General features: G+C 39.6%; 1 protein-coding gene across 1 annotated transcript in view; it reads left to right on the plus strand.

The window, feature by feature from the left end:
* The window catches only part of PRR16 (proline rich 16), a 158,776-nt gene extending 148,488 nt beyond the window's left edge, over positions 1 to 10,288 (plus strand). The window contains exon 2 of the mRNA XM_029910886.1: positions 9,396 to 10,288. Coding sequence (XP_029766746.1) covers positions 9,396 to 10,154 — 759 coding nt within the window. The 3' untranslated portion in view covers positions 10,155 to 10,288. The remainder of the gene's footprint in view (positions 1 to 9,395) is intronic.
* Positions 10,289 to 11,465: the final 1,177 nt, after the last annotated feature.

Raw genomic sequence — 11,465 nt, forward strand, 5'->3', positions numbered from 1 at the left:
CTGCCCCGTGCCAACCGGACTATAAACTGGACTTTCTATGAAGATCAGAAATGCCGGTTTATAGAGCTTTCCAGTTGGTACAGGGCCGGATAGCACAGCTTTTACTGTAGATAGAAGGCGCTCATCCTGTTCCCAAGTGTGATTTGATGGTTTGTAGAAGACACGAACTAGTACCTCATCTTGTGCTTTATCTATTAGGACATAGGTCTGTAGGCATTCAAGATCGTTTTCTTTTGAGTTATCGCTGACTTGGAAACGGGTAATACCACTTTTGGTGTAGAGTGCCACTCTCTCTCCTCTTCTGCCCACTCGATACTTCCTGAATACGTTAGAACTGTTAATTTTAGCATTTCAGTTAAGGAAACCATCCTACCAGCATTCAGAAATACCAACTAGGTCAAATTTATGCTCATAAATGAGTAATACCAGTTCTTTTTGTTTTTTACCCAGGCTCTTAGCATTGGTATATAGGCAATTCAATAATTTCTTTTCTTTATGTCCTTTCATTCCTTGATTAATTTTGTTCTCAACATCTTGATTTTTGTGCTGAATGCTCATATCTTCCCTTTTTCCCCCTTCGCTTTTGTTATCAGTTTAATTTCCTCATGACTACTCTAGCCAACCTGTCCCCAAAAAGATTGGTCCTTCTTCTACTGAGGTGGAGACCACTCAAACTACACCCCCCCTTCCCATAGAAGGTGGACTAATGTTCCATAAAACAAAAATCTCCACTGTATGCCACTTACCTAGCGAGCGATTCCCTTTCAGAATCTTCAGCCTTCTGTCTCTTATGGGACAGGAAGGATCTCAGGGAAGATCGCTTGGACATTCATCTTCAGCAGACTTCCAAGTTCCCTGAACTTATCTACTATCTGCGAGATATCTCACGACATTAGTGTCGAAATGAGCTGTTACCAATGGATACTTTCCCATCCGCTTCAGAAGCCTGTCCAATCTTAGAGTGAGGTCTCATGTCTTGGCTTCAGAAAGGTAGCACACTGTCCTGTTTTCTGTCTGTCCCTTGCAGAATGGTCTTTCGATTCTCCTGAGTATTGAATCCCTATAAGGATCCTTCCTTGGACAGTTGAAGAACTCTTTTTGGACAAGCTTGATTTTCTTACAGGTTGTGCTGAACTGCCATCCACAGGTGTGTCCAGTACATCGCTGTTCCTTTGAGCCAGCTGAACCTTGAGAGGTATCCTCCGGTTTCCATGTTGAGAACCTGATATCAATGGGAAACTGCTAGCTGTGTAGAAGTCGTCCTGGTCCTCTTTTCTCTGGTGGCCACAGCCTGCCCATCCTTGTCTTCCTCCAGCCATATATAATGCCACTGTGACCTCTTGGCTCTGGTGGTTACAAACTGCCAGTCCACTCTCTGACTTCGTGATGGCCAGCTCATTCCTTCCTTTATCCTGGAATACAGATGTTTGCTGAACCTGGCTGCTAGCGCCTCAACTTCTCTGATTCTCTGTAGTGGGTCCACTTGCTCATCCAATCCAAGAAACTTCTCTATTGCAGCCACTAATTTGCACTTCAACTTGCATGTTCCCTTTCTGTCATGGTTCTGGTAACTACAGTGACTCCTAGTACTGAAATTAAATTTATTTTTGATGTTTTTCAAGCATCTGAAAGGCGTGAGAAGAAGAAAACCTTAAAGATCCACTTGTCCCATATTGAAGCAGCTTTAAACTGCTGTTTGATCTCTTTTGTGAACATTTACCATATTCCAGTTTGACCTTTTAATTTGTCTTCGTTACAGTTCTCTTCAGAGGCTGAGACACTAGAAAGGTCGAATGCTTGAAAGGTATTCTCTACAGGAATTGTAACTTTTTCAAATCTCTCTGTCTTTGAACATTCCCCCATAGTTCAGATGGTTACTGTTTTATCTATTGAGCAGGCCATTTTGTGACTGAGAGTCAGATTTAAAAAATACCATAAAATTGCAGTCTCCAAACTGTATGTGAAAGTAGTTAAATTTAGTACAACACAGAGCAGGCATTCAACAGTAATGACATTTGCTTTAGGTAAGGTCATGCTGTACCATAGGAGTCAGTTTGTGCAACCCTTATTCTTGTTGACGAACAGTTGCTTATGAGTAGTCCCATTACTCCTGTAATCAAGGGCTGAGCAAGGTGAGTTAGGGTTGCACAATCTGGCCCTGTTTGTTGATGGATTTCAGAAGTAGTTTTGAGATTGACTACTTGGGTGTTTTAAAGAGGAACTCCCGTAACAAGGATTTTTTCCCAAGCATTATAATAAATGTATTTACCTGCTATGCTTTATTCATATGTATTTTGGATACATTTACTAATTACTATACCATAGTTATTTATTTTTAAACAAATACTTGCTCTTTCTGGGCTTGTTTATATTAGAATTTTAGTTTTGCTTTTTATTCATATTGAATGCCAATTCTAAAAGGGAATTTTAAATTATTGTGTACCTGCTTAAAAATACCACCTCGCTCGTCAATGGTGCTTTTCATCAGTGGATTTAAAGCGCTTTGCAAAGGTGGTTAATATCATGTCCACATTTTACAGAGGGGGAAACTGAGGCACATGAAGGGAAGTGACTTGCTTGTTCTTGTTGCAGCTCACTGTAGGCTGAATCCTGGCATCAGTCATGACCACGAGCAGACATTTGTGAGTGTCTACACTAGAATTTTATAACAGTGTTAGCTTACTCTAATTAATTGGTGATCAGTTAACTCAAGTTACGGGATGAGCAAGGCTTCTAGTGTAGACATACCTTCCTAGGCCAGCTTCTTCTCCTATTTATCACATTGTGAAGTTACAAAATGCTCAGCTTAAGAAAGCATACAGATTTCTGTTCCAGTAGACGATGTTGTAATCAGAGGTTTGACTTCATTGGAAGACTCAATTATGAGGGAGAAATATAACATGGATATCAGACTTGATTTAATCCTTGGATCTAACTACAGAAATCAGGTCTGTAGAGCTCTGATGATAGAAAGACCTACCAGAACAGAAGTGCAGTATCACCAGAGGCATGTAGCTCCACATATCCAGTGAAGTGGGAGCTGAGTATTGGCAACCCAGACAGTAGGGGGGTTGACCAAGACACCCAGGAGATGTGGCAGATCTCCAGGAGAGCTTCAACAAGAACACTCTTATGGAGTTCTGCACAGCTCTTCCCAGCTCCTTACAAAAACTACAAGGGAGTGCAGGCAACAGAGGAGCTGTCATGTGTCCTTCCCTAGGACTGGATTCCTCTATTGGTATAGCCGCCCCGTGGGAGCAGAGAGGTACCTCTCCCCCACTCACACGTGTGAATCAGGTGCAGTTACTATAAACAGCATAGGAAACTAGACATGCTTTTAAAAATAAATAAATATTTTCTTTTTTACTCCAGCAGGAAAACCACCTTTTGCAATGGAAATTGGTTTCTAGTTGCAAACTTGCATTTTCTATTGTGCTAATAGTTCTCCTGTGATGCAACTATTTCCTACATACTGTTTTCCTACTTGGATTTTCATTTTTTGGGCAAATAGGCAGAACAAAACAACAGTGAACAGAATCATGATTTATTATGGGAAGGAATCAAGGCAGACAAGCTGTTCTATCCTTCCAGAGCCATTCTGAGTGCCTTTTTCCAAATGAGGAAATGGAAAGAAATTTCCAACGTGTACTACACACTTGCCAAGGGACAAAAGATAAACTGTTTAAAGTCATTTAAAATTGAGGCATACTTAGGCCTGGGCTTTACTATGAATCCTGGGGAAAATCTTGCACTGGCAGGGGGATAGACTGAATCGACTAAAAGGTTTTTCCCATCACGAATTGCTATTGCTCTATGATCCGTGTACACAGTGCTTAAACTGGAGCTGTGTACTCCTACCAAGGGTGCAGTATGACCTTCTCAAATTGATGCTTACCAATTTTGTCTCTGTAAATTATATTGTGATGAGGGACAGATTTGTGTGTAACAATCTGCTCTTTGGCAGGAATCAGCTTTTCATTGTGTGTGTACAGAGCTAAGCACAATGAAGTCCTGATCCCTGATTGGGACTTCTAGCCACTATTACAATGCAAATAAATCAGAATAACTGGCATAGATTTTTGGTTTGGAAAATGTACTAATTTTTGTTAACCTGCTACTTGTTGCATTAGCACTTAAGCATTTGGCCATTCTCCAAAAACAACCTACACTTTCAGTTGAACTAAAAATCTTCAGCAATTATGTGTTTGCGCTAAGTAATAAGAGTGATTACTGGTTTATTTGAGGGCAAATATATACGTTTTACTTAATTTATTTGTATGGAAATATGTGCTAAAACCTGGTCAGCCTGTCAATTTATGCTTTGATGTTTTCCTTCTTCTTCATTGGGAATTTTATATTTGAAATTCCAAAAGAATTCATATCAAGTTCAAGAAAGATTTGGTTGTTTATTAAGCTGATCTCTGTCATATTGCATAACAAGAAGCACTGCTCTGACCTCTTCACCTGAGCAGCCTTTCCTGTTTGTCCAGTCTACACTGGCCATGTTGGTTACTGCATTCCCCCAATTACCCAAAGCTCTTTGAGGGGAAGGGTGATAGGAAGCAAGGGAGACTGGGAATAAGTGGGATGGGCAGGATTCTGTGTTCACAAGAGACGTACAGCTCCCCCATGGCATTTTGACATATCTGCTGAATCTGTTATTAAACATTGCTCAAAGCCAAATGTAATACCAGTCGGTCTTTACCAGTCAGGTCAGTATGCTTTCACCACTCCAAGCAACGCTGGCCACACTGCTCCTTACTGGAACAGCTCCTGTGGTAGTTAGGAGATTGCCACTAGATGTGTCTTTTCTTCCCCCTTGCCTTCAGTTGCCTAATGACCTTGTTCTCTCCCTGGCTGACAGCTTAGCTTAGCTATCTTCTCTGATCTGTGCTGTATTATTCAGTTCTGTAGCTGTTATTTGTTGGCACAGAAAACTTTGACTCTAGACTCTTCTTGGGCCCAATTATCCAAGCAGCTCTGTACAGGCAGACCCTTACACTCACGTGAAGCCTGTGTGGATCAGCTTGCATTATCAGGGCCCAGTGCCCCATTCATCCTGGTAGATTCAGTTCTGTCACAGACTCCCTATGTGATTTTAAGTAGTCACTTAATCTGTTTATCTCAGTTCCACATGTGTAAATTGGAGCTAGGACTGTATTATTTTTTTCTCCTTGTAAGATCTTTGGAGAAGGAAGTCCCTCTTACTGTGTGTTTGTACAGTGACTAGCACAGAGGGAATCCAACTACATTTTGAGGCCACTGGGCATTACCTAAATACCAATAGGGGAGAGAAATAATATACTCTCCCCTTTCAGGGGAGGGGGGGAGGGAAGAGGGGGTGAAGCTGCTGAGGTGCTGCACCTCTCATAGTGTCTCATCTCCATCTTCATCAGAACCAAATTCTTCTGATGCAAATATATACCTCTGAGGGTAGAATTTGGTCCTTATTTATTGATCACAAAAAAACAAAATGCCAAATCTGAGCCTTCAAGACAGCGAAGAATTTGTTTCTTAATTAACATATATATGTTGGATCTATTGGGTCCTCAGAGAAAGAAAAAAATGTAATGACAATTTTTTTCAGATTGCTGGCTTTTTTTTTTTTCTCTTCGGAGTTATTTTCCTATAGCCAGTCTGTTGAACTATACATACAAAATGATGGTGTCCAAATTAGCTGTTACTACTCAAGAAAGAGATCTTGGAGTCATTGTGGATAGTTCTCTGAAAACATCTGCTCAATGTGCAGCGGTAGTCAAAAAAGCTAACAGAATGTTAGGAACCATTAGGAAAGGGATAGATAACAAGACAGGAAAATATCAGACTGCCTCTATATAAATCCATGGTACACCCACATCTTGAATACTGTGTAAGGATGTGGTCTTCTCATCTTAAAAAAGATATATTGGAAAAGGAATAAAGAAGGGCAACTAAAATGATTAAGGGTAAGGAACAGCTTCCATATGAGGAAAGATTTAAAAAGACTGGGACTTTTCAGCTTGGAGAAAAAAGAACTAGATAAGTTCCTGGAGGATAGACCCATCAATGGCTATTAGCCAGGATGAGCACGGGTGCAACACCATGCTCTGAGTGTCCGTATCCTCTGTTCGCCAAAAGCTGGGAATGGGCGACAGGGGATGGATCACTTGATTCCCTGTTCTGTTCATTCCCTCTGGGGCACCTGGCACTGGCCACTGTTGGAAGACAGGATACTGGGTTAGATGGACCTTTGGTCTGACCCAGTATTGCTATTCTTATGTTCTGTGTTATTCAGAGTACAGTAGAACCTCAGAGTTACAAACACCTCGGGAATGGAGGTGACTGAACAAAATGTTATGGTTGTTCTTTCAAAAGTTTACAACTGAACATTGACTTAATACAGCTTTGAAACTTTACTATGCAGAAGTAAAATGCTGCTTTCCCTTTATTTTTAATAGTTTATGTTTAACACAGTACTTACTGTACTTTTTTGTTGTTTTTTAAAAATTTTGTCTCAGCTGCTGCTTGATTGTGTACTTTCGGTTCCAAATGAGGCGTGTGGTTGACTGGTCAGTTTGTAACCCTGGTGTTCATAATGCTGAGGTTCTACAATATACAGGTATTGACCTCTTTTAAAGTGAACTGAAAGTGAAAAATTGGTTTCAGAGTAGCAGCCGTGTTAGTCTGTATCCGCAAAAAGAACAGGAGTACTTGTGGCACCTTAGTCTCTAAAGTGCCACAAGTACTCCTGTTCTTTTTTTGAAAGTGAAAAAGAAGTTCAGGCTTTATTGTATGTGAATTTTTGCAAATGTGAAAAAAGCAAAAGGTTGAGAGTACTAAACTTGAAGTATGTGAAAGCTTCTTGGATACTTTACAAGAAGTGTTACAAATATTTGTTCAAATTCCAAAAAGCTATTCGGTTTAACTATTTGGTGCTGCTTACCAGCATTCATGCAGATGAGTTGTTGGTTTGGATGAATGATTGATGCCTGTCCTTAGTAGGTGACATTTGCTGTTGTGCAATGGGCCAACACAAGGCTTGTACACCATTTAAATAGGAATTGGCCTTGTGTTGGCCACTTGCACAGAGGTGAATGTCATCATGTATGTATACTTGTATTAATATGGGAATACGTGTGTTCACTATTTGTTGTTCATTATTAACTCTGTTGTTTATTGTTGTTATGTTCGCATCATACACCCCAATAAGTTAAATAAAACCATGAAATACTTTTGCTGGAAAGTTGCAACATAACACTATTTCATTTCTTAGCATCTAGAACCCTAACACACAAGAATCAAAAACAGAGCGAGAGGCAAAGCAGGCTGCTCTCTTAAGGTAGAGAGGCACACCTCAACCCACCTTCCTCTAGGCTGTGTCTCTGCAGACTGTCTCTGCTGAAGACTCAGATCATAAATTTCCCTCTGGAGCTCCTTATTCTTCAAAATTTTAGAACAGATTTCAGTACACCACAATTATTCTCCTTGTTTGTAATCTCTTCTGCTCCATTCAGGAAGCAGAAACAATATCATGTGACTTGTGACCAGTCACACACTATAAACACGGAATAATCAATGTGAGCAGTTTGCCAGGACCATAAAGGATGAAATTTGTTTGCATAAATTATAGTATTCAAATATTGAGAAATAGAAGTACTTCCATAGGCCACATTTACCCTATGGGCACTACAGTGGCATAGCTACGATGGCATAGTTATGGTGCTGTAACCCTTTAGGGTAGATGCAGACTACGGCAATGGAAGAGGTTTTTCTGTTGTTGTAGGAACTCCATTTGAATGAGTGATGGTGTCTAGTTCAACGGAAGCATTCTTCTGTCACCCTAGCTGTATCTACACCGGGGGTTAGATCACCATAGCTGTAGATTTTGCACACCCCTGAGTGCCATGTAGCTATGTCAATCCTGTTTTAAGTGTAGACCAGGCCATAGAAATTCCAAATGATTCTTAAGAGAAAAGGGGCTAAATTCTTTAGGTAATTTACTTACAAAGAATAATTAGACTAGCTTAATAAATATTACTGTATTATCTTGAATTTCAACCTTTTCTGAAGAATTACAACAGAACTAATGTATTGTCACTTTGAAACATATAGTTCACAAAAATATCTGAATTACAGTCCTTTGTTCTACTTGCATTTAGACAGACTTTGGATAAGTGTTTTCAAAGCACATGTAAATAATTGAATCTCCTTTAAAGAGGCTACTTGAATCTCTCTCCTTTTGAATAATCCTTTGGTTAAGTCAAGGACATCAATGTGTTCCCTTACAAGTAGAAAAAAAACTTGTTATATGAAAACATGCTAAAAATGGAAAATAAGTTTAGCAATAGCATTTCTATGATTGGATGTTGTCCGGGTACATCCTGCAGTGGTAATAAGGACATGGGAAAGGTATTTTCATCTTTTATTTTTTTCAAATTTGTATTTCCCTCCTATGCTTTTATGGCTGTATTTACCTTAAGGGTTAATGAACTAAGAACTGAATAGGGTGCAGTTTTCAGGAGGGGCTTTTAATCATAGTGTACGAAGTTTTGTATACCTAGCAGAAGGCAACATTACATACTTTATATGTTTTGTTTATATATTATGATCATAAATTGGAAAATAGAAGACTAGATTAGAACAACCTAGATACTAGGGAAGTGAGTGGAAGCACATTAGAAGTATGGTAGATAGAGAATTCTCTTAATATAAAATGCATGAAATAGTGAATTATCCCCTTCAGGAATAAACAATCACAATATCTTTATCTTAGAAATGATCCTATTTCAGATTTGGTTTAGGGGGAGTCAGATATCTCAAGTAAATAGTCACAGAAGGAGAATGTGTGGTTCAAGATAAGCTGGTAACTGCTACTCACTACTTGAATCTTTAGCAGTTTGTGTAAAAATTGCTTATATAGGCGTGTATGTTAACTTTTGACGATATATCCACAATATCACCAATTCTGAGATACATGTTTAAATCTGGATTTTGTTAAAGGTCAAATCTAAAAGATCTTCTACAGTAGGTCTGGATTCAAAAATCATCCTGAACAAACTGAGGTTAAATCATTCAGCCTTCCCCTACACGGTGAGGCAAACTGTGTTACTGAAGGATTATAGCTCACGCAGCGTGTTATTGGTAGATAAGCCCTGGAGAAAAAGTACAGAATTTCATTGTAGAGAGGCTAAAATTGTATTTCCATTGTATTCAGATGAGAGGACTAACTACAGATTTTTTTTTTTAAATTAAACTAGATTTAGACAAGAAGAAAAAAGAAACAATGGTTCATAACACTGAATATTAAAATGTTTCAGTTCCAGGAAGGGGATAAAGATGATTGTGAATAAAGCTTTGTTTGTTTGTCTTTACTGTGGCGAACCTTTATCACTGTTTGTGTTCTGATTTCCATGCAGGTGGTTGATCAGATTGACACATTGACATCTGACCTGCAGCTGGAGGATGAGATGACAGACAGTTCCAAAACTGACACGCTGAACAGCAGCTCAAGCAGCACAACAGCGTCCAGCTTGGAGAAAGCCAAAGTGCGTGCCAATGCACCTCTCATCAAGCCCCCAGCACACCCATCTGCCATTCTCACCGTACTGAGGAAACCCAATCCACCACCACCTCCACCACGGTTGACTCCAGTGAAGTGTGAAGACCCTCACAGGCCAGTTCCTTCTGCCAACCCTGTAAAGACTAATGGGACCCTACTTCGAAATGGAGGTTTACCAGGAGGACCAAACAAGATTCCTAATGGGGATGTATTTTGCATACCTAATAGTAACTTGGACAAAGTTCCAATGCATCCTCTGATTCATAGACCAGATAAAGACAGGTGTCCTCAGACAGGAACACGGGAACGAGTACGATTTAGTGAGAAAGTGCAGTACCATGGCTATTGCCCTGACTGTGACGTTCGGTATAACATTAAAAACAGGGAGGTCCACTTACACAGTGAGACGGCCCACCCGCTGGGAAAGCTTCCTCACCAATGTCCTCCTTTACCACCGCCGCCTCCTCCTCTCCCTCCATTGCCTCTAGAAAATGGAGGCTTGGGAATAAGTCCCAGTAATAGCTTTCCCCCTCTCAGACCTGCGACTGTGCCTCCACAAACTGCACCAAAACCCCAGAAGACCATCTTGAGAAAGTCAACCACTACAACAGTGTGATGTATGCCACTTGAAAAACTGTTTGTTTTTTTCCTATATATAAACATAAACAAATAGGTAATGAGCACTTTCTACTCAAGCAATAAAAAGCCCAAATATATTACATTCTGTGTTCAGCGAAGTGGCATAAAAATCATATGGTAAGTACAAAGAAAATTGTTCACCAATGTCACATGTTTGCACCAAAGAATTTCATTATTAAAAGCTCCAGTATAATGAGCATGCTATGGGTCATGAGCTGTTAAAAGTGATTGCAGCTGAACAGCTCTAACTATGGTCTAAGCAATGTTAATAGTTCATCTCAAAAACATCATATCTGCAGTAGCAATTAGAGGTGAAATTAAGTCTTCCTCAGACAATAGAATAATTAGTACTATGGGGGTTTTGTAGTGCAGGAAACTTTTAAAATACATTTGCTAGGAACATAATGTATGATTATGTGGAGCAAAATGTAACTCCAGCTAATGTTTCCTGATTGAATCTTAAAAAATGAGTTTTTATATGCCTGGTTGCTTGAATCAAGGGTATCTGGTCTGGAGCTGTGCATTATGGTGTAAATCCTCACAGTTTAAGCCAGCTTGTTTTTTGTTCTCTGGTCTAGAGATGAATAGGCAATTGGAAGGCATGTTGATATGAGCTTGGCAAAACAAACAATATTCAAGTTGGGTTCTGAAACACTCAATAATCAAAAAGCAGAGAGAGGAGTGCCATGCTTTTGAAAGGAGAGGCATGGCCTGATCAGTTATTTTCTGCTTCCATTGTTCCATCTCATGTGGGGATAATACTTATCTACCTAACATGGATGAGATGTGTAGGTTAATGTGTTAGAGCCCAATCCTGAAGTCCTTACTCAAGTTTTCCTCAGGCAAATCTCCTATGGAGGGCAATGGAAATTGTGCGTACGATCTTCAGGGATTGGTGCTTAATACTTGTAAAGAGTTTTGAAGATGAAAAGCACTTTATAATGACTAAGTATTAACATGCACAACAAGACATTTCTCTTATTATGACATTTTGGTGGCTTAACCCAATTAAAATTCTTATGAGTGAGAAAACTCTCCAATATTTTTTCATTGTTTTACAGAAAAGAACTTTTGTTGTTAGGAGGAATGTTGGCTTCTGGGGTTTTAAAAGCAGGTGATCAGTGAAAGAGATGTTATAGGAAACCTTTTCTTCACAAAGTACCTCCAAAAATAAGCTTGCAAATGACCTAAACACCTGAATGTCAGCAGACGTTACTTGAGTTACACACAAAACATGCACTTAGGCTGTTTAGCTCTGAAAGGGTTGAACAAGGTTGGCATTTGTGGG

The sequence above is a fragment of the Terrapene carolina genome, unplaced genomic scaffold (assembly GCF_002925995.2).
Source record: "Terrapene carolina triunguis isolate 2854851 unplaced genomic scaffold, T_m_triunguis-2.0 Scaffold69, whole genome shotgun sequence".
Taxonomy (NCBI): Eukaryota; Metazoa; Chordata; order Testudines; family Emydidae; genus Terrapene; species Terrapene triunguis.